Consider the following 23,624-nt stretch of genomic DNA (forward strand, 5'->3'; position numbering starts at 1 on the left):
GTACACTTTATGTACAGCCACAGATACTTTTCTCAAGAGTTGAACAGATGTTAGCTTGAAGTTCCCAGAGGAATCCATGTTACCACATTGTGTCAGTTCTGGAACCAGCCTTCTAGCCCCACAAAAATTTCAGCAGCAGCATCCCCTAGTTGGACAGCTCCATGTGGAAAACAAAACCACGTCCAGAACCCAGGCTGAAGAAAAATGCTAGGTCTATCAACTGCTCTATCTACCCCCCCCCCCACACACACACACAGAATAAGAGGGCAGGCTTGAGAATGCTGGGTGTTGCAGGACTTTTTTTTGAAACATACACTGGATTACGCCTGAAATCTCTTAGCTACATTCTAGAACTTGGCCAATATGATGTAGTAGTTCTTAATGCATCTGTGCCAGGATCTGTAATTAAAATTCAAAAATTCTGGAGGAAATCTTAATTCAGAGCTCTCTGGAGTATACAAGAGATGACCCTATCTTAATTGGCTAAGTTCTAAACAAGAGTCCTAAACAAGAAATCAAAGAAACCCCATGTCAAAACAGAACATTTTAGCCCTTCCCGATACTCAGTCTGGGCTAAATGAATGTGTGAAGTGGGCATCATCACTGAAGCAGGTTGTATGTGAGGAGGCTCTCAACACATGTTCTAATGAACGTGAGTAATTCAGAGAAGGATTTCCCACACTGATGCTGCTCCCCCCCTTCCCCTGGCAGTATGTTCATTTACCCCAAGAAGAATGTCCATAAAGGACTAAAAACACTTGGTTTTCACACAGTTGGTGAAACACATCATCTTTCTCTCTTACTTTATTGAGGTTTGATTTAGTCAAGTCAGTTTGTTTGTATCTAGTCATCAGATTATTACAAGAAAAAAAATTACCAGACTCCCTCTACATATCCTTATCAAAGTAGCACAAGTCAACATAAATAAAATTTGCACCAATCTGTGTGAAGTTATAATAAATAGCATATAGACCATCTGATATATGTAAACCAGAAATGGTAGAGGGACATGAAAACACAAATGGTTTTGATAAAAGTTGAACAGTTATTAGTCCTTTTGTGATATGCAATTAATACAGTGGCCAGTAATATCTGCTTGGAGCATGGATCTTGAAGGCATATAATGCAGCCACCTTGCTGTAGCTAAGCAGGTCTGGATCTGGTCAATGCCTGGATGGGAGGCCTCTTGGGAACCCCATGTATCCCATCTTCAATTCAATCTGGAAGAAAGGAGGGAAATTACTTAGTTAACAATATAAGGGAGTAAAATAAGTTCATGGAGGACAGGATTAACTGCCCTCAAACTTGAGGTCAGTCTAAAATGTTTTGACTGCCAAAAGCAGGGAACAAATGACAATTGGACTAGGACTGGGGAAATCCGGGTTCTAGCCCCCACTCTGCCATGAAGCTCACTGGTTGACTTTGGGCCAGTCATGGTCTCTCAGCCTAACCTACCTCACAGGGTTGTTGTGAGGATAAAACGAAGAGGAGGAGGACCAAGTAAGCCACCTTGGTTTCCTTGCAACAGGAAGAAAGGCAGGATATAAATGTAATAATAAAATAAATATGAATGAACCACTCCATTCTTGCTCTTTGCAATTAAACGTATAATTTAAATGTAACACCTAATTAACAAAATAACTAGGGAAATATTGGATGCTGTTTTTGAAATTTTGCAGTGCATTTATTCTGGCTTGTGTGTGTGTGTAGGTTTATGTTCCAGATGACCATAATGCTAACTTAGGAAGAACTGCAAACAAGCAAGTATTTGAAGGTCTAACAACTGGACTTCTAAGAATTGTGGCTATGGTGTTTGGGTGTCTAATCTCCAGTGTACCTTATGGAAACAACCAGATTGGTGCACCAAAATTAATGCAAGAAATGAAGAACAAGACCTCCCAAGTCGAAGTCTTCAACAGTAGGATACAAGACCTTATCAGGTAAGAAAGCAATTGGATGATGTCTTTAGCATTTTCCTTTATCCTCTTCAGAAGGAAAGGTGAGACAGCAAGGCCCCTCCATCAGCCTGGCTGGGCCCATCTGCCATTTGGTGGCTCCTCACCCAGAAATGTCTCCATCCACAGCTGTTCCACTATGCTGCCTCTGAGGGAGAGATAAGACAGCAAGGCCCCTCTCCATTGGCTGAGCTGGAACCAATAGTCATTTGTTGCCTCCCCTCCCAGAACTGTTTCCCTCAGTAATTTGTTTTACCTGGCTGTGCCAGCAGTTGAGACAAGGTGGAAAAGGCCTCTTCATTGGCCCAGGTAGGACCAAGTACCATTTGGCTTCTCCTCCTCCAAGAAATATCTCTTGTGGTGTCCATGGAACCTGAATTTGCTGGTTTTCCCTTTCCTTCCCTGTCCATTTTCTCTCATTTCATGTTTATTAAATAGTAGCCCATTACTTCAACTGTGAACAACCTTGAGTGCATTGGCAGAAAGGGGGTTTATAAAGGCATTAAATAAATATGAAGCTCATTTGAACTGCCAGCAATTGATCCGTCTTGCTAATTACTATGTACTATGCCTAGCAATGGCAAGATTGAACCTGGGACTTTCTGCATACAAAGTATATGCTATGTCCCCTCCCCGTGGAAGATTAGCAGCTTCTTCTTTGATATTATACCAAGACGCATAAAGAAAATACAAATATGGGTGGTCTTCTTTAATTAGGTTTGTTAGTATCACTGCCTGTGCTAGAAGTCCCTAACTGAACCATTTTTGTTCAGTCGTGTCCGACTCTTCATGACCCCATGGACCAAAATTCCTCTTCCAAATAAATCTGGGGGAAAATTGGGCCCCTACCTCTGTTTGTTTTGTAGTGCCAAAAGCATGTAGAAAAACATCCAGAATTAAGAAATTGACACTCCAGTTTCTTCTGAAATGTAAATCACTCATAAGTATTCACTTCTCTTGTGACCTCCTAGTGAAGTTATTTTGCCCCATAGCACATGTTCTTTCTTCAAAGTCATTGAATACGGTGAATGTGATTAGTCCTAATAAGAACACGTTGCACACAACTGCCTCCCTTCCTTCCACGCCGATTTGTTATTATCCACAGTTACTCATCTTTTTATGGTGAATAAAAGTCAATTCCTTGTTTGATCAAATGGGTCACTTCAGTAGTGATCTACCTGGCTTGATTAGAATAGCCTCTGATATGCTACTATGTAAAACAAAAACAAAAAGACCCTTTAATGTGGCTCCCACGATAAGCTGTTCCTTCTATCAGTGATTTCAGCAAGAGATGAGGGCATGTGCCTTGATGATAATTAGATCACATCAGAAGGTCTAAGGGCAAGGGCCATAGTGCAGTGCTAGTAGAGGAGAAGGTCCCAGGTTCAATCCATGACACCTGCAGGTATTGCTGGCAAGACGCCTTTCTGAAACCCTGGAAGGTCTCTCCTAGCCAGTGTTTGTGATACTGAGCTAGCTGGACCACTGGTGTAACTAGGCATGCTTGAGGATGTCGTTTGGTCCACATTTTGAAATGAATTGATCTGATCTGTACTTCCCAGACTAATGAGTAGATGGAAATACAGTTATCCTTCGGATTTCGCACTTCTCCAAATTTTGCGATACTCTTTTCAGCTCAAAAAATCACACCATAAAGCGTATAGGAATGCATATTTTAGGTTAGAATACATGTACAAATGCATATTTTGAGAAAATGCATTTAGAAATGCATTTTGGGGGTGAGAAAACATATTAAAAAAATGGATATTTAAATATGCATTCAGTGTGGGTTTTAAAAAAACAACAACAATTAACAGATCAATGCAGAAACGAAACAGAACAGACTTATGAAAGTATACATGAAACTGATACAGATCAGAAATAATTGACCCTACAACTGTAGTTTTACAAATTATTTTTTTATGTTGTTACCTAAATACTATAGATGTGACGTTACAAATTCTCTGTCCTCAAACACCGATGTTTTGCTTCAATTCAATATCAGTAACATAACAGCTGTATTGGGGAACAGTGCGGAAGTAATATATCCACCTTCTTTTGTCTGTTTCTTCTCTCAGTAAGATGTATTCCCCCTTCTAGATCTTTCTTTCTTTCTCTCTCTCTCTTTCTTTCCGTCCTTCCTTCCTATCATCTGTCTTCCACCGTCTTTTCTGAAAGATGAGATAAAGGATACATTTAATTTTCCAAGGAGATCTCTCTCTTAATAAATTACTTTTTGCCATCTCTTCAAAACCTCTCTGCCCCTTGCACTGACCCTGGCCTCCCTTTTGCACTGACCTCTTGCACTAGATACACTTGAAATTCCGTACCTAATACATTAATTTCTAGATGGCAGGATACACGCTTGGATGAACAGCTCTTTATCTTTCTGTTCTTTTATCTATCCTTGCTTGCATGCTACACCATTTTTATTTAAGTTAACACTTTTGTCTCTTTCTCACTATTTTCTGAATTATATGCATATTTTATTATTTTTTATCATAGTGCTCTTCTAATATAGACTTCCTCAGGCAGTAGTTGCTGTCAGTTAAGAAACCTCCATAATACGTCCACCATTTTAAAAAAAATCTGTGTAGTCTTTGGGAAAACCCAAATTCAGACATCATATTAAACTGTGGTTACCTATACTTTCATGTGATGTCTGAGTTAACAAGCCTGTTTTAGTGTGTTTGGTTGGTCAGCAAACCAGAATTAGAAAGTATGGCTTGAAGTGAGTTTGCAAACCATGGTTTGTGCTAACTATGACTTGGCATGATGTCTGAAGTGGCAACCCCTGGGTATAGCTTTTGCTGTACTTCGGGAAGACAGAGATGTAAAAGCTGATGTAAAACAGAAACAGACCAGCAGCTGTAAAGCATCGTTTGCTTGTTTTGGAAGCTCAGACTATGCTTTGAGTTCTAAAGCATGGGTAGTTGAAATCGTGGTTTGCTGTGATATGTGAACTGAGCCACTAACTTGTACAGAATGACAGAGAACATTATTTCAGGGAAATAAAACTTGGGCCAAGAAACCAGGAATTATAAGCCTCATCATAGAAAGCTACATTGCATATTTATGCACGTTTAAAAATAAGAAACGTGTATTTGAAGTTTTCTGCAGTTTAAAGTGTCTCATTATTCATTGCTCCACATAGTTTTTAAATTTCTAACTCTTCTCTATCTTAAGAGCTTGGATTTCTAACCACACATTAAAACAGAAAACACTAAAACACTATATTGAATTTTAAATTACACCATTAAAATTATGAGAGTGACTTTCTTCATTTAGGATCAGGGCACTGCAAGGTGTTCAGTTTTTATATGTCACCTTTGATGTGAGAATTTGTGTTCCACAAAGTATTTCTCTTTTTACAGATTATTAAATCAGATTTAATGATAGGTCCATAAGTTAGCAAAGCTGATTACACAAGATATCTGGGGAGAATTTGCTTACCAAACTGACATCTTAATGTCACATTTACTGATTTCTTGCTTCTCAAAATTGGCCCTCAGCACCAGGACAGGGTTGTTTTTGTGCACAGCACCCTGAGTCACTTAGACACCCTAAAAACATTATTGTTGTTTATTCAGATTTATGTCCCACTCCATCTTTAAGGCTCAGAATGGGTAACAAAAGCAAAACAAAAAACCCCAAATAGGCAAAACAAAATAAAAATTGGTCTCATCAAAAATATAATTAAAGCCATTATCTAGCTGCTGTATACTTAACCCTGGAAACCAGCCCAAACCAGTAGATCTTTTGGATGTATCAGGCTTGGACTTTGGTGAATGTCCAAGCAGAGGAAGTTCCATAATTTGGGGGGGGGGGTAAAATTGCAGGCTTGAATAGATGTGTCAATGGAGATAGATGATCTGATCTTTACATACATACATACATACATAGATATATATTTAAAGCAGTTGCTGGGAATCCCAATTTGGATCAGGACCACAGCACTTGGGGAGGGAGTTAATGGTTCCCCCATGCCATTTTTTCCAATGAAAATCAGCCCCCTTCAGCAGCTATTAGCTCCATTAGGAAAATGAAGGTACATGTATGTTTTTCCTAAAGGGGCAAATAACTGGAGGGTAGGGGGTTCAGGGGGAACATGGCCTGGTGGTTGCAGTCTCAGTCTGAAGGCCCTGCTGTTTACAGAAATGTAAAGAGACAGGAGATCTGATGACAGATCTCCGTTGTTTAGCCCAGTTTGCCCCTGGGAGCACCTGTTTTCAAGCTAAACTCTGCCACTGCAGTATTGTGTAGCCGTGCAGCGGCAAATCAGCGGGCTTTTTGCTGCCTCCACCAAATTCCACAGTTGATCACTCTGGTTCTGCACACTGACTGCTCTCCAGAGAGGCTCTAGGGCTCTGATGGAATATTCTGCTCTGATGGAATATTTTACACGTGAGGGTTGCTCTGCCAATCTCAGCGTTGGGGAAATTCAGCAGGCATAGTTCCCATTTCACGCATGGAGATTCTCCTTACGTTGAAATGATATCAGTGGAAAACAGAAAAGGATGCTATGTGTTTTAGAAGAAGTGCTGTTAAACATAAAAAGCCTCATTCAGTTTAAAATGAGTGCATTTGAATAATTTTCCCATCTGATGTAACAACAGACGAAGAACATGAGAAGAGCCCTGCTGGATCAGACCAAGGGTCCATCTAGTTCAGCATTTTGTTTGCACAGTAGCCAGCCAGTTGCCCACAGGAAGCCTACAAGCAGGACATGAGTGAAACAGCACCCTCCTGCCCATGTTCCCCAGCAACTGGTGTATGTAGGTCTACTGCCTCTGATACTGGAGGTAGCATATAGCCATCAGGACTAGTAGCCACTGATGGCCTTCTCCTCCAGGAATTTGTCCGATTCCCTTTTAAAGCCATCCAAAGTAGTGGCCATCGCTGGATCTTGTGGTGGCGAATTCCATAGTTTAACTCTGCGCTGTGTGAAGAAGTCCTTCCTTTTATCTGTTGTGAATCTCCCACTAATCGGTTTCATGGGATGACCCCACTGGGTTCTGGTATTATGAGAGAGGGAGAAAAATGCCTCCTTATACACTTTCTCCATGCCATATATAATTTTGTACACCTCTATCATGTCTCCCCTTACCTCTTTTCTAAGCTAAACAATCCCAGATGTTGTAACCTTTCCTCAAAGGAGAGTTTCTCCAGCCCCTTGATGATTTTAGTTGGCCTTTTCTGCACTTTTTCCAACTCTACAATATCCTTTTTTAGGTGCAGTGACCAGAACTGTACACAGTATTCTAAGTGTGGTTGCACCATAGATTTGTATAAGGGGAGTATGATCTTGGCAGTTTTATTTTCAATTCCTTTCCGTATTATGTCTAACATGGAATTTGCCTTTTTTTAACAGCAGCCACACCTGATTAATTTAAAATGACTAATTTAAGCTGAAGAGTAAAAGTGCAGGAAGAAAGCAAAACTGATGGCTACTATAGATTCTAGGGGCCTTTCATAGCCTCTGTGATTCCACGCTCTCTTTCCAAACAGGTTTTTCCAAAGGGTGTGAAATTTAAGGCCATTGCATTCTCCAATTGGGAGGTCTGCTTATTGATATTTTTACCCCAGTGACACCTGACACTGACTAGACCAAGCGCATGCATGCCACACACATCCCTCCCCCTGCCCCACCGGCTCAGATGATGCCCGAGGATCAGACCAGGGCCTTTCACCTGAGCCGTTTAAAGGATCCGATTCTAACAGAAGAATGAAAGGCATGATGACAAGGTAATGGGACAATTAGAAGACATCTCAAACAGGCGGCCATTATTAACAGCGGTCATTCTCCTCTTAACTGCTCTATCGTGTATTCATTGCAGGTGTGTGAGGAATTTGCACCCTCAGCATAATGTTGCACCCACACACAGAACTAGGGCTATCAAGTGCATAGACTTGAGTACATTGGCAGAAAGCCAATGTGCTGCAGTGGTTAGTGTTGGACTGGGACTTGGGAGATCTGGGTTCTAGTCCCCACTTGGCCATGAAGCTTACTGGATGACTTTGGGCCAATCACTGTCTCTCAGCCTAACCTACCTTAATTCTGTGAAGTGGGTAAATAGAATAGAGAGCAGAGATCCATTCATATACATGCTTTCTGCCATTACTATTTATGTTTAGATACCATCCTTCCTCCATGGAACTCAAGACAATCTTGTGAGGCACATTAGGCTGAAAGTTAGTGGCCCACTTTGCACGATCACAGAGGGGAAATAAGCCGTGGTGGCTTATTCCCCACTGCCAGCCATGTCCCCCTCGGAAGCGCGGCTTGTTGTGTCTTACGAACCCAGCCAGGGTGGCTTGTTTCTCTGGGTAACAAGTCACCCAGAACCTTCAACAGCCCATGGGTTCTGGGTGGCATTTCTGACAGGTTTATTCTGAACTGTTGATATGAGCATCACAGGGTTCTCTGTTTCTTTATTGCAAGCTGATTCAGAAAGGATCATTCTTCTCTCTATTGATCCAAATCCTCAGCTGTCTTTTGCTGCAAAAAAACCTTCACCTATCAGACCTTCAACTGGTTCTGCCTACTAGGACATGGTGCAGATCAGGAGAATGATTTTCAGAAACCATATTTGGATCAATAGGAGAAGGGACAATGCTGCCTGAGAGGATTTTAAAAAATGGTAAAAGTTACCCACACGCGTGCTCGCACACGTACACGCACACACACACACGCACACACACACACACAAATTCAGGAGCTCTGTTTTAGTCAAGATAATGTTCCAGCTGACAAGACGATGCCCAGGTACTGACTTGAGATCTCTGCTTACAACCATAATAAAAGGAAATGCCTTCAACCAACAAAGAAGTTCCTCACTTGTTGTTGGCTCCAAAAGACTGAGAGTGTACATTTGGACTTTGGAAGGATTATGTTGTAATCAGATTGTTTCTGTGTATTTTCATCCTTCTGCTCATGTGTAGTACTTGAATTTTCTTATGCTAAACCATGGCAGAAATAAAAAGGTGGTTATGAATTGCTGGCTGTGGCCAAGCTGTTTTATTCAGACATAAAGCAAAAATGTTCATTCACCGTGAAATATACTGTAGAAATTACATTAAAGTCTTATTTGTAAACAAAAAAGGCCCAGCAACATGTGGTAATGGCCAAATTTTTATACCAATTTAAATTAGTTTAAATTGGTGATATTTAGTTGATGTTGATATATATGAATAGCCCTGTATTAGTCATTGAAACAACAAACATGACCTGCATTAATGCATTTTTTTCTCTCCTTTGCTAGCTACGTGGTGAATATAGGATTAATTGAAAAGCTGGGTTGCTGTTTCCTTTCCATCCAAGGCCCAGTTGATGAAAACCCCAAAATAGCCACTTTCTTACAGAATGCGACAGCAGCATTGCATGGAATGTGCCAGCTGTGTTTTGCTGTCAATGGCAGGTGAGTGGGGTTCTTTTGCCATCATCAGGGGTCCCCAACCTTTTGGGGTTGGTGGGCACATTTGGAATTTTGAGAGCGTGTCATGGGTGTTTCCACAAAATGGCGGCCGTGGGGGTACCTTACCAATTCATAAAATGGCTGCCATGGTTGCCATGGCCAGCCACAGAACACTCATTTTCCAGAAGCCAAGCTCATGAGATTAAAAGAGGTTAACTTGCCCAAGAACCTAAGTACAAGGCAGAGGTGGTGTCTGAGCTCCACAACACAAAAGCACCCTTTTGACCCCAAATAAAGATGGCACTGGAGGGCAGCACCTCACTTTGCAGCAAGCCAGTCTCCCAGTTAAAAAATAAAGTTTAAAAAATCTTAGGAAATAAAATAAAAATCAAGAGGGGCAAGAGGAAGCCTGATGGGAGGCAGGAGAGGTATCCATGGGCACATTGGTGCCTACAGGCACCACATTGGAGACACCAGATTGATTGGCACATGTACAGGCACCCCTTTGCACACACTGACTGAGCATGTGGACATCAGATTGGGGGTGAGGGACCAGCAGCGTATGTCAACAGGGGCAGCTGGTGCAGTTTCCCCCTCTGTACATTTAACCTACATGTGGTACGAACAAGTGAAAATGTCTCGATGAAACCTGATCCATGGAAAGAATGTTTCCAGTGCATGGTTTTTATTTATTTATTTATTAGATTTATTAGCCGCCCATCTGGCTGGCTACCCAGCCACTCTAGGCGGCGTACAATACAAATAACGGCACAAAACACAACAAATTTACATAATCAACTGAACATTGCTCTAACCCCCCCCCCCAACCCCTAACCCACCCCAAATCCCTCCCTGAACAGCCAGGTTTTCAAAGCCTGGTGGAAGCTCATCAAAGAGGGGGCATGGCGGAGGTTCACTAGGGAGGGAATTCCACAGAGTGAGGGCCACCACAGAAAAGTCCCTCTCCCTAGTCCTCACCAGCCTAGGTGTTCTGGCTGATAGGACGGACGGAAGGCCTTCCGAGGCCGATCTTGTTGAGCGACGTCCCTGGTGTTGTTGGAGGCACTCCTTAAGATAGATTGGGCCAGAACCATATAGGGTTTCAATGCCAACACCTTGAATTGGGCCTGGAAAACAACTGATAAGCAGTGCAACTCCTTCAGCATTGGAGTGGTGTGGTCTTGCCGACAGCTGCTTTTAATCAGGCAGGCCACCGCGTTCTGCACCAGCAGCAACTTCCGAACTGTCTTCAAGGGCAACCCCACATACAGTGCATTCCAGTAGTCTAGGCATGAACTACTGATGGGAGCAGATGGTTAGGGAGGTAGGGGCGCAGCCGCCATATCAGATGGAGTTGGTACAGTGCTGCCCTGCTCAAGGCTGACACCTGAGCCTCCATGGACAGCTAGGAGTCTAAAATGACCCCCAGACTGTGGACCTGGTCCTTCAGGTGCAGCCGCACCCCATTGAACACCAGGTCAACATCCCCCAACCTCCTTTTGTCTCCCACAAAAAGTACTTTGGTTTTGTCAGGGTTCAGTTTCAACTTAGTCCTTGAAAGAAGTGGACATTTGATTTCCCATGCAAATAGAAAAATTCTTCTCTCATTGCTGCCAAGGTTAGGGAATATCATCATGGTTGCAAGCAGCATTCCTCACAATAAGTCCTTTTGGGGTGATTATTTTAACCTGTGTAGAACTAAGATTATAGGCCACTGGTTATTGGCTTAGAACCAAATGCATTAGAAGGCTGTTCCAGGAGTTTTTGCACAACAGGCGTCGGACAATGTTGTTGCAGTGCAGTGCTGCAGCATATCACAGGCTGAATTACAGGGCATAAGGAAAACACAGCTTATAGTCATTAAACGGTCTTGAGAATGAGCATATGCAAAGCCTTAATGTAAGAGCTTTGCGCAAACAGAGCTACACCCATGGATTTGGGGGTCTCTTCTCATGCTTCCACCAAGTCAGAAACTTTCTGCTATCTAAGGGCCGCCTTTTGGATCCAGTTCCCTGATTCAAGGAAGTCTTCCACTCTCAGAGTCTTGACAATTAGATATTATCTACTTCTGGGACCAAAGGTTCTGGATATTAGCTAATTCTGGGGCCAAACATATTGTTCACAAGCTGGACTTCATCTGCCTGAGTACTGTCTAAATATTTGCCTAGTAATACAAGGCAAATTCAACCCATAAAATAGTATAGCTGTCCCCTCTTAATGTATATGGAATTTAGGCTGCAATCCTGTACACAGTTAACCTGGGAGTAAGTCCCATTTAACTCAATGGGGCTTACTTCTGAGTAGACATGTATAGGTTTACACTGTTAAATTCCAGAATTTGCTTAAAAGTGAATGAAAAGGAGAAAGCACGTGGCATATAAACATTACATGAACAAGAGATGCTAACTAGGGATGGCCACTAGCAATTTAGATTCAAGACATTCACATGACGTTGTATGAATTGTACTCCCATGACAACCTTTAAAAATGATGATTGTACCATTATATACAGCAAAGGACATCCACGCTAATCTAGCCACATAAATTCTAAGAGTCTTTAGTACCATAAAAGTTTTGCTGTTGAAATAAAGGGATCCATAACTGGACGATGTGTTATGTGTTTATAATGAAATATGGCTGCATTTTTATTTTATTGGCAGGGTCTTAAAATTGATTTAACTATAGAATTGATCTTGCCTTTCAAGGTGCTTTTTTTTTGGTATTAGTTAATAATAAAGGGCGGGGTTGGGTGGGTAAAGACAACCAAAGCCCTATGCTATGTCCTAAACAGAAAAGTTCACTTTTTAAACATTTTCTGTGATTAGATTGTTAGCTTTGGATTCTCTGGATATCCTTTTCAAAGCAGCTTGTAGTGTTGACTGCAAGGCCAACAGATTCAGGTGGTTTAAAGAAAACTCTGGGTGAAAGAAATGGAAAGAATCAGGGTAGGAAATTTAACAGATAACAGATCTTTTTAGTTTAAGTCAGAATTTTATCATACTGTGCAAAATAATTTTTATTCCAGTTTTTATTATTGTATTTCATTGCTACTTTTGTAACAGAAATTCTATAGACGCAGTCTGTTTCAAAGTTATCGAAGCCAATAGCTAGGATAATAAAGTTGTTGATGATGAGGTGTCTTTTATCTATTCAGTATTTCTGTTTTTAATTCTAACTTTTCAGTACCAAAAGAACCCCAAGCATTTACAAAAGTCAAGAACCTTAATCAGCTATTCCTTAACAGTTGGAGTTTTCCAGTATCTAGCTCATACAATATTTGCAGCATTGAAAAAGTTAATCACAAGCGTTTTTATAGAGGATTGAAATCTGTCATTCTGAATATCCACAGTTACTGCAGAAGAGTCTGAATTACGATTGAGCCCAACAATTTGACCTAGTACTCCCAAAATTTGCAGCTAATATTCTTGTGCCAAATGACAATTCCAGCAAAGGTGCATAAAATCAGCATAATCCTCCACAGACGTCCAACACTTAAATCAACTTGTTTGAAAGATTCAGTTCATTCTAGCCAGAGTCATGTAGCATGGATAAACAATCCTTTGGTGATTCTCCTGTAAGTTTGTAACACAGAGTTTTCATACGTCTGACCAACTTTAGACCTCCAGATATTTTGATTCACATTACTTGATGTGCTAGTAGCCTGCTTCCTGTACGGAGGTCCAGTGTGGTGTATAGTTAAGAATTTTGGACTTGCTCCAGGGAGATGTGGGTTCAAAACCACACTTGCAGGAACTCACTGGTGACCTTGGACCAGTTACAGGCACGCAACCTAACCTACCTCACAGGGTTCTTATGAAGATAAAATAGGAGGAAGACAATGTATGCTGCCCTGCTTTCATTGGAGGAATGGCAAGAGAGAGAAATAACATAAATAAATAAACAAGTGTGGACCTGTATGTGTGAAATCGTAACGTAAGAATCAATCTTCAGAAGGATCATCTCTTTTTCTGTGTCTTTTCAGATATCCCCATAACCCTTTATTTTTTTAAACTCCAAACATCCTTTTTTTAAAATTCCAACTATCTAAGACTGAGACGAAGCAGAAAGCTTGCATCCTCTTTGTGGAAGGGCGTAGGAGGGAGCAATTAATCTTCTTTGTGTGATTTGCCAGTAGCTTCCACCCATATATTTCCCAGCATGGAGCTGCTTGTCACACTGCACTTGAGAATGGAGACCCGTTTTAAAGACCATGAGAACATGCAAAGTCAAAAGGTAGTCGTTTCTTATGAGCCCTGGATAAAGATGTTAAACTGTATAACAGACACAAGTGTTACAGGCTGTAGCACTTCTTGGGCCCAATCCAAAGATCACTGAAGTTACTGGGAAGCATTCCAAAAACGTTAGCAAGCTTCACATCCAGTCTTATAAGAATTTTGCACCAATAACTGTAAAACAGGCTAACGGTAAAAGTCCCTTCGGTGGAATGGCTTCGTGGTGCAGAATACAGTCTCCCAACCAATCACACACCAACAGAACATCCACAAACAGTATATTTGTATGTCCACCTACATGCTTTAAGAGTGAATACGGTTGTTGTTTTTCCCCCCTTACTGTGTTGTATTTTGAAAAGAAAGGAACAGTGTGTTGACTCCTTGTCAGTAGCCAATTAACCTAGGGGTTGAATTGTCTGGCTATGTATCCGTAGAAAATGCTAGGAATTTTTTGTGTGTGCAAAAAAGAAAAGAAAAGGTCAGGTCAAAAGGATGCAAAGGGATATAGGGCTGCTTTGTATTGTGTTTTATTGCAGTAATTAAGATAATGCCTGTTTTGGCTGCTGGGTGGCAAATAAAATATAAGCAGTTTGCTTGAGTACTGATTGTTCTGCTCCCCGCTGCCAACAGACGGCATATTCAGCAAAAGCTGAGAACTGCAGACTAGAATATAAAACTTGGTTAGGAGGGAAGAAGGCAAGTGGAAAACCAAAAGTGCCCCTCGCCTTCCGTTTTCTTCTGCGTGCGCTCCCCTGCTCCATGCAGCACATGGGGGCCACCCCCCAAAAAGGAAATCGTGTGCCACATTGATATACTTTACATATGCTGCGCTATATCATGAATTTAGCATTACATCAGGAATGTCCGCTTGTTCATTAAAAGGGGAGAAAGGTTTTTTGGACATGTTTCAATGGTCTTTCTGAAATTAGCTGTCTATGGTACACATTAGGAAGATAAGTGGCGTGCCTGGTTTAACTACTATTAGTATTGGGTGCAATCCAGAGAGAGACTAAATCCCACTGAAATCCATGGGATTTAAGATGTCAAGCACTGTCGCATTCCTCTTACTTCTACCAGCCTTGTTAATTCATGGCTTCCTCTGATGGCAAAAAGTTCTGTGTGGTCCAGGGATTGCCAAGTTTGCTGCCCTGAACTTGATATCTCACCCGTTATTGTTTGGCCCCAGTGGGTCCCCAATGTAGCACCTACTGAGACCCCTGCTTCCACCTCTATGTAAATATTTGTTGTTGTTGTTGTTGTTAATATACCAGGAGGCCAGGCCAAGTGAAGTGCTGCCCTCCAGCCTGCCATCTTTATTTCCCCAGAATAACTCTGGGCCCACATCTGGGAATGTATACAATGAAAATGGAGGACAGCCAAGTGCTTTCCTTTCCAGAGTACCTTCACTGCCTGGTAAAAATATTTTAAAAAGACAAAAGGACCCCGCAAGTCACTTCTGCAACTTGATAAACTGGGCTTGCTGGGGCCTAGGAAGGCTGGTGGGGGTGATAGTGGCTGTGGAGGGGGGGAGGAGAAGGGAAGGGTACGTGTGTAAGATGGGGTGGGAGGAGTTAGCTGGCAGAGAGAGAGAGTTTGCTTTCTGTGAAATGGGTATCCTGTTGGAGCAGAAAACTATGGGTTCAAAGGAATGGTTTTGTGTGCTGGGGCTCAAACCCCACCTCTGCCTTGGAACAAGTGCTGGGACAAACTGCTTGCCTTTTAGCACCACCACCAATCTCATTTCTGTGAAATGAATAACAAACCATGCCCCCATCATGGCAGCCATTTTGTCAGTAGGCATGCCACCAATGGCAGCCATTTTGTGATAGCACCCACAACCCTTCCTCACAATTCTAAATACTGCCCACCATCCCAAAAAGTTTGGCAACCCCTGGGTTAAGCCTTTGACATCTAAGCTAGAAAAGTGTAGTAGTGAGAGAGTATTTTCTGTTTTGTTTTTCTCATAGGCCTGGGCTTATTTCCATTTTTTCCTAAATAAACCTTTCCGTTTTTTAAGTAAAAAGAGAGAGAAAGACAAAGAATTGGTATTCCAGGGGTTTTTTTTAAGTTTGTAGTCCACATTGTTGAAGGAAAGAGGTTGAAAGCATGCAGTATGTTTCTAATGATCGCTCAGAAACTGGAAGAGACCTTTTAGCACCAAGGTGTGATAAGGTTTTCTTGTTCCTCCTCCTCTATATCCCTGCTGCCCACCTATACCTTCTTGCCTGCTGTGAGCACTTCTACCCATAGGTTAGCCAAATTCTTTAATAAGGTTGGAAGCTTTTGCTTTTGTTCTTCTCTCCCCCCAATATTTATTTATTATATTTATATCCTACTCATACATAGTGATAAATAATACTACTTAACTGTTAAATAATGTAATATAAAAATATAGGGCACCTAGTGGTCTCCCACACCAAGGAGACTGATCCTGTTCACTCCCGCCCCACTTCAAAGCATCTTCAAATGTTCCCAGGCCATTCACTGGGCCCTATGCTAGTTCTTCCTAAGCAGAGTGGAGTTACAGGAATGGGATCAGGGAAGTATTGTCTGATCCAGCCCAAAGCAGATTATCCATAAATGATACCATGCACAGAATCCATCGCAGCTGTTTAGTTTATGAAACTCAACTGTCTTTTGCATCACTCTAACTTGCCTGCCAGCAGGGCTCTCAAGCCAATCATTTGAACAAGAATTCGATACATGTACTCTTTGGAAATGGGTTGCCATTTGGCTTATGACAAGGTTTCTAGAGTCTTCCTCTGCCTTCCAAGGGGTTATTAAATGCAGGCGGCGTTAAATGCAAACCCCCATTTTGGAACCTGTACAATAAACGTAGAGATTTTTGTCTGAAGCCTGCTAGCGGTTGACCTCTCGTATGTATCGCTCTAATGGAAGTGGTTGTATTGAATGCCAATTGACAACAACTAACAGATGCAGCACTTGCTGATGGTCCTGTGGCCGAATGAGATTCTAATTGGCTGTCTTTCCAGGGTGGTAGAATTAAAGATCAATAGAGCATCATATGTAGTAAGCTTCTTTGCTATGTGCACATATGCCTTACAGTCCATCAGACATTGGTCCATCTACCTTGGTATCATCTACACTTGCCAGAAGTAGCTCTCCATGGCTTCAGATGGGGGTCTTTCCCAGCCCTACCTGAAGATGCCAGGGATTGAACCTGGAACTTTATGCATGCAAAGCAGGGGCTCTCCCACTGAGCTATGAGCCCTCTCTCTAAAAACAAGAGTTGTTGCATCAGAAAGTTGTTGCATCAGAAAGCTACAGGGGTAGCTAGTTCTTCATGGTTCTGGGCCCATTCTGAGTGCTAGTTGTTGATTTAATATTCCTTAATAATGAAAGGATAAATGAGAAGCAATCAATAAATAAAGGGAGTTAACTATGAATCCTAAACGTCTAAATGGCATCCTTTTAAACATAGGGTTGTATCCAATGGGTAGTATCCAATGTTAGTCTCTGACCTAAATCGCATTCATTTCAATGGGTTCATTCCAAGTAGGACTAATATTGGATACAAAGAGCCAAGATTGCAAATAGCTCTCTTGTTGGAATCCTTTATATTAGTCTATATGTTTCTCCTAGTAATAATAAAAGCAAGTTGAAGCACACCCTGTAGGAAGCATCCTCTACTTAGCAGGATGAGTCCTCCTTCCCATGCTGGCCATTGCTTGTGTTGGGAAGAAATTGTATTTGCCATCAGCTGGGCTACTAGATGCCTAGTCCTGATCTAGTATACTGGCAGCAGTGCGCTGTAGCAGCAAGCAAATGGAAGCTTAAACATTGAGATGTTCCTGAGTTATTGTCAAGCTGTCCTGCACAGGCGCATGAAGGCAGCTACCCAAAATGCAGCGCTTTTTTTTTGCTTTGTCAAATGATCATGTAAACCACCTGGACGCCTGTAAACAGTCAGTGTTGTCATGTCAAAATCCCAGGCTGCTTGCAGCTGAGAGCACTTAGTGCCTCTCCTTGCAAAGCCCCCTTTCTCCTTCGGAAAGGCCCTTCTGTGAGAACTGCAGCATTAGATGCATCATATGAGATACGCCCCAACGATCCTTATTTTACCTGTTTCCTGGTACATCCTTCTGTCTCTGCTTTGCCTTTTGAACATGCCCCTTCTCCTTTGCCTTTTGAACATGTCATTAGCGTGAGAATTTATCTCCTTTCCCCCAGGGTCTCTAGAAGGGGAAGAGCCATAGCTCAATGGTAGAGTGTGTGCTTTGCATACAGAAGGTACCAGTTTCAATTCCCAGCATCTCTTGATAAGTCTGGGAAAAGACCCTTGCCTGCATCCCTGAAGTGCTGCTGCCACTCAGTATAAGCAATACTGACCTAGAGGGACCAATGATCTGACATTGTAGAGTGCAGCTTCTTGTGGGAAACATCTGTGTGAGTAATGGATATATCCTGTCCCTAAAGCATGAGTAGGCCAGTGCATGCGCATGAACACTAAAGCACCATGCAGTGTGCAGCCTGCCATTTTGCATACCGCAGCTGCTGCAGCCTATTTTGAAATCTTGATAATGTTTTTTTTGTAGGACAGCTGTGTGTGTGTCTGTGCACATACATACATACATATGCGTGCACACGCACACACCACAGAATAAAGAAAACGGAACAAGATGGAGGGAGACCATTAGTGGTATAGAAAATGAATGAGTTATCTTTATTGCTAAAAGCGATAAGCCATCACAATTTGATATATTTAAGATAAAATACAAATAGGACAATAAACTAAAATGGAATACCATAAAAATAGTAAGATAAAATACAGTAAAAATGGTAAACAGAAATACAAGAGTAAAAAGAGTAAAAACTTGCAAGATCACATTGACATGGCTCGAAAGCTCCCCAATGGGATACTAGACCAACACATATAAAGGAGAACAAAATTAATATGGGCCCCACATTGGGATGCATTATGAGTGGTTTTGGTGCCTAGCTCTTAACTGACTTGCAGCCAGGGCAAATTTTGCAGCCAGAGCAGTAATATATACATTACTATCAGCCAACAAAATAAAAATTTGATCAAGGGGAGGTTGATTAGATAAAGAGTGGAGAATGTATTCAAGGAATTTTTCTCGTGGGGGGGGCGTATATAGGGGGCATTGTAACAAATAATGTTGAATGTCCTCCACTTCCCGTAAATCACAGATGCAGAGTCTTTGGTGCACAGGAATATTATTAATATAGAAAACTAGTCACCAGATACTACACCTTCTCCAGCCGCTCTCTCAAAGAGAGAGAGCATTCATGTCAACATAATCATGTAGGATATTGTGAGGCACTCTTTAGGTTAAATTAGCTCCTTTGCATTGATCACAAAAAAAAGTAATGGATCTAAGCCCAGATATCCGCCACCAAATTTTCTATTGGTGTCTTTCTTTCAGCATAAATGGAAGTAGTTTCCATGTTTCTTACAATATTTACCATTTGGGTTGTGAGAGTTATTTATCTTATAAATAATAACAGGAGCTGCATACTTCAAGTATGCAACTCAAGTATTTTATTTTATTTTTTTTACCAAAATCATATTTTTTTTAAATCAATAGAGACTGGGCTGTTGTAGAATAAAATATGGCATAGAGGAGCTTTTTATCCATCTCTGTGTTCCAAAATGCTAGCTTATGAACCTATCATTAGCTGCCTTGAGCACTGTATTTTTAGCAGAAAGGGAGGGCATAGATAATCCTAACCAATAAATAAAAATAGCTCACGTAGATGGCTTACCAGATGATCCTGTGTTGCCTTCTTTGACAGGTCCTGGAGCATATTTGATGACGCCCGTCAGGATCCCACGGGGCTAACGGCAGCTCTTGAGGCTACAGACCTGGTAGGGGTGTTACACATGTTGTACTGCATTCTCTTCCATGGCACCATTGCAGACCTGAGCACGGCCAGCCCGAAAGAGAGTTATGCTGAGAATACAGTCCAAGTGGCTCTTCAGAGTTTACGCCTCTTCAACAGTTTTGCTGTTCTTGATCTGCCAGCATTCCAGGTAACATTCCCTCCTACCCACACACACACTGAGGTGGTTCAGAGAACACCAAACCGTGGCTTGGCGTTGCATAAGTCAGCAGTTAGGAACCTTAAGGGTGCAATCCTATGCATGTTTAGACAGAAAAGAGTCCTACAACTCCCTGGTTGGAGAATGCTGACAGTTGTAGGACTTTTTTCTGTCTAACCGTGCATAGGATTGTGCCTTAAGTTATTTAAGTTAGAAACACTGGTTGAAAATTAGAATGTGCCTTCTTATGTGTGTGCTTATACCGGCTTGGAGCTAAAGAATTGTTGGTGGGGCTTTCCTGACACACCTACGCGCTGCCACCTTCCTGACAGATATTTATGCCCTTGAAATGTTGCTCCTGAGGGTCTTGGTGTTTGATGTGGTGTGGGGGGCACAGTGAGGGAGGGAGGAATGGACTGAAATCAAGGAGCCCCTGCCAAAGGAAGTGAGATGGCTAGCTTTTAGGAAGAGGGCCCTTTCTGCTGTGGCACCCCAGCTGTGGAATGAGCTCCCTAGAGAGTTTTGCCTGGCACCTACGTTGTCTTCTTTCAGGCACCAGGTGAAAACCTATTTATTTTCCTGGCATTTTAGCATTATAGTCTTTTAAATTTGCTGTTCTAAATCTGTTAGTTTAAATCTCTGCATTGCTGCTAGGTTTTATTCTGGTTGTATTTATATACTGCAGTTTTAAGCTTTTATATTTTATACTGTTTTTATTCTGTACTTCATGGTTTTAATTTTTGTGAACCACCCAGAGAGCTCCAGCTATTGGGTGGTATAGAAATGTAATAAATAAATACATAAATAAATAAAGGCTTCCACCCATTCCCTTGCACTAAATGGAACTGCCTTCTCCTCACACCAGGGGCCCTTTGGATCCAAGTCCCTGTATCCAAGTCAGGGTATAAATTTAGTGGAGGGCCAGTCAGAAGCAACATTTGTGGAGTTTGGAGCTGTGGGAATATCTCTTTTCTAGTCATTGACCAAGCTGATTTTTTTTTTTAATCATTAGTCAAGCTGAACCTACAATCCCAGCTGAACATACCTATCATATTTTTCAGGTGGTTATATGACATATTTTAGAGTTTTAAAAGCTTTGCTCTTTCTTTAAAATCAGTAGCTGGTGGTTTTCCTCTCCTGTTCTTTAGAGGGGTTGGTTAAGTTAGAACAGGCAATTATTGCCCAAATGCTGAAGACCAAGACCATGGGCAGCATGAAAAATTCACATAAGCACAAATAATCCCAAAGTTCATAGGTACATTTTCCATTTATCTTGAGAGTCTAAACAGTCGGAAGGTGTCACGGAGAAGCAATGCAGGATCCTGAACTGCCATTAAAATTGGTTAAAGAGGAAATATGTTTTCTTGAGAAATGACTTTTAGCATTTTATATACAAACTTTGGTGCCCCCTGGCCTGTTGTTATCAGTAACTGCTAAACAGGGAGCACTCAGATTAGAGCATATGGGAACATGGGTTGTGAAAAAAAGACTGGATCCAAGAATATGTCACCGCATAATATCCAGTAGCAAATGACTCAGGGGCACAGGCCCCTGGGTGGACTTCAATGCAAGGCCCAGTTAAAGGCATGGAAGGGTCTGAACACACACTTCCCATTGATTTTAATGGTGCTTGCATAGGAGACATTCCCTGGTGGTTTTGTGTTCTATGGATATAGAAAACAGGTCTATCAATGGGCGCTATTTCTTATCCATAATAGCCAAATGGAGAAGGTAGTGTTCCTCTGAATGCCAATTGCCAACAGGAGAGGAAGGCTCTTTCCTTCATGCCCAGTTTTTGAGCTTCTTGGGGCATCTGGCTGGGCACTGGACTAGTTCTGTTGTGCTCATGCCCTACTTGTGTTTAAGTGATGTTATTGGTTTTTGTTGTGTTTGTTTCTATTATATAGGTCGCCCTGAGCACTTTAGCCAAGAAGGCAACTCATAAACTGAATGAATGAATACTTGCGGGCTTTCTGAAAGCATCTGGTTGACCACTGTACAAAACAGGATGCTGGGCTAGACAGGCCTTTGATCTGAACATAAGAACATAAGCAGAGCCCTGCTGGATCAGACCAAGGGTCCATCCATTCCAGCATTCCGTTCACACAGCAGCCAACCAGCTGTTGACCAGGAACCCACAAGTGGGACATGAGTGCAACAGTACCCTCCCGCCCATGTTCCCCAGCAACTGGTGTACACAAGCCCATTGCCTCTGGTACTGGAGGTAGCACACAGCCACCAGTGGGGTTCTTTCAATATTATGCTATGAAAATTGGAATTATTATCATGGCATATTAATTTGGGTAATGGAAGAAATCTCTTTCTCATTAAAACAGATGGGTCGGGGAGAATCCAGTTTTGTGCTGAATTTTGGACTGGCATGTATCCACTCTTCAACATATGTTTAGCCCATCTATTTTGCACAACATATAAGACAGGGAGCCAAGAACCCATACATGACAAATATTTTCCCACAGGCCTGTAGGGTTGTTTCATTCAAGGCAGAGGACTTTGATGTTCGTTCCTCATGCATCACTTTTCCCCTTTGACCTGATGTCGCTTTTTCTGGCTGACATGTTTATTAAATAGAGGCTGTGGGCTGCACAGATAAAGTGGACTTCTCCCGAATCTTCCCGGTATAAGCAGCTTGCCTGTTTTTCTCCTCCCACAGCCAACAAACATTAAACCCTTCAGCTAGCAGTGATTTTCTTCTTTTGGTTATATCTTGCCAAACAATTATTCTGAAAAGTATGACTTGTTGCACAAGTTAGTGTCTGTGCAAAAATTCCAGACATGGAGTCATGGGGGGCGGGTGGCCCTTGGGGATTTAGGAGACTGCTTGGTAGTGGCTCTTTGCCCCTGCAGACTCCTCAGAGGGGTGAAAAAGGCACTGGCAAGTTTACAGAGTTAGCTGCAGCCCATCCATCAAGTAAAATTCAGGCTGTAGTGGCCCCTTTATATGTGTAGTTGTGCAGGGGGAGGACTGGTTGATTATCCACCCCTAGAAGCACGGTCAGCTGCTTAGGTCTGAAAAGCCCAACAGAGTAAGCGCTTCAACTTGGCATGAACACTGGAGCTGATTCCACAGAGGGTGGAGCCACATAAACCAATCAGAATCAAGCTCCTTAAGGAGATATTAATAAATCATAAACCATCAGTGGGCATGGTGCTTTACAGCAGGGATGTGGAACCTCCAGCCAGCAGGCTTAATGCAGCCTGCAGAGGTTCCACATCTGGCCCACAGAGCCTCCTTGGGTTCCTCCAGGAGGTGTGGTTTGACCTCCAATCCACCCCTGGAGGACTTCCCCCTGGAGAACTCCCTGCTGTTACTTCCAATCAGAGGTAAGAACATAAGAAGAGCCCTGCTGGATCAGACCAAGGGTCCATCTAGTCCAGCATTCTGTTCACACAGTGGCCAAGCAGCAGGACATGAATGCAAAAGCACCCTCCTGCCCATGTTCCCCATCAACTGGGTACGTAGGCTTACTGCCTCTTATACTGGAGGTAGCATAGAGCTATCAGTTGTTGTTCAGTCGTTCAGTCGTGTCCGACTCTTCGTGACCCCATGGACCATAGCACGCCAGGCCTTCCTGTCCTGCGCTCTCTCCCAGAGTGTGCTCAAGTTCATATTCATTGCATCGGTGATGCTATCTAGCCATCTCATCCTCTGCCGTCCCCTTCTCCTTTTGCCTTCAGTCTTTCCCAGCATCAGGGTCTTTTCCAGGGAGTTTTCTCTTCGCATTAGGTGGCCAAAATATTGGAGTTTCAGCTTCATTATCTGTCCTTCCAATGAGCAGTCAGGGTTGATTTCCTTTAGGATGGACTGATTTGACCTCCTTGCAGTCCAGGGGACTCGTAAGAGTCTTCTCCAGCACCACAGTTCGAAAGCATCAATTCTTTGGCGCTCAGCCTTCTTTATAGTCCAGCTCTCACAGCCATACATTACTACTGGGAAAACCATAGCTTTGATTAGACGGACCTTTGTCGGCAAGGTGAT

The 23,624-nt window shown here is 42.3% G+C and overlaps 1 protein-coding gene across 11 annotated transcripts in view; it reads left to right on the top strand.

The window, feature by feature from the left end:
- Positions 1–23,624, top strand: part of SCAPER (S-phase cyclin A associated protein in the ER) — a 238,025-nt gene that overhangs the window by 185,539 nt on the left and 28,862 nt on the right. For all 11 annotated transcript variants that reach the window (XR_014785311.1, XR_014785312.1, XM_084816787.1 and 8 more), the window contains 3 exons: positions 1,711–1,940; positions 9,218–9,373; positions 19,381–19,618. Coding sequence is in view for 9 of the 11 variants with exons in the window: in XM_084816787.1 (XP_084672913.1) it covers positions 1,711–1,940; positions 9,218–9,373; positions 19,381–19,618 (624 nt within the window). In the remaining 2 variants the exon portion in view is untranslated. The remainder of the gene's footprint in view (positions 1–1,710; positions 1,941–9,217; positions 9,374–19,380; positions 19,619–23,624) is intronic.

Source organism: Heloderma suspectum, chromosome 11 (assembly GCF_057233095.1).
Source record: "Heloderma suspectum isolate Gila_16-S chromosome 11, 16-S_ref, whole genome shotgun sequence".
Classification (NCBI taxonomy): Eukaryota; Metazoa; Chordata; class Lepidosauria; order Squamata; family Helodermatidae; genus Heloderma; species Heloderma suspectum.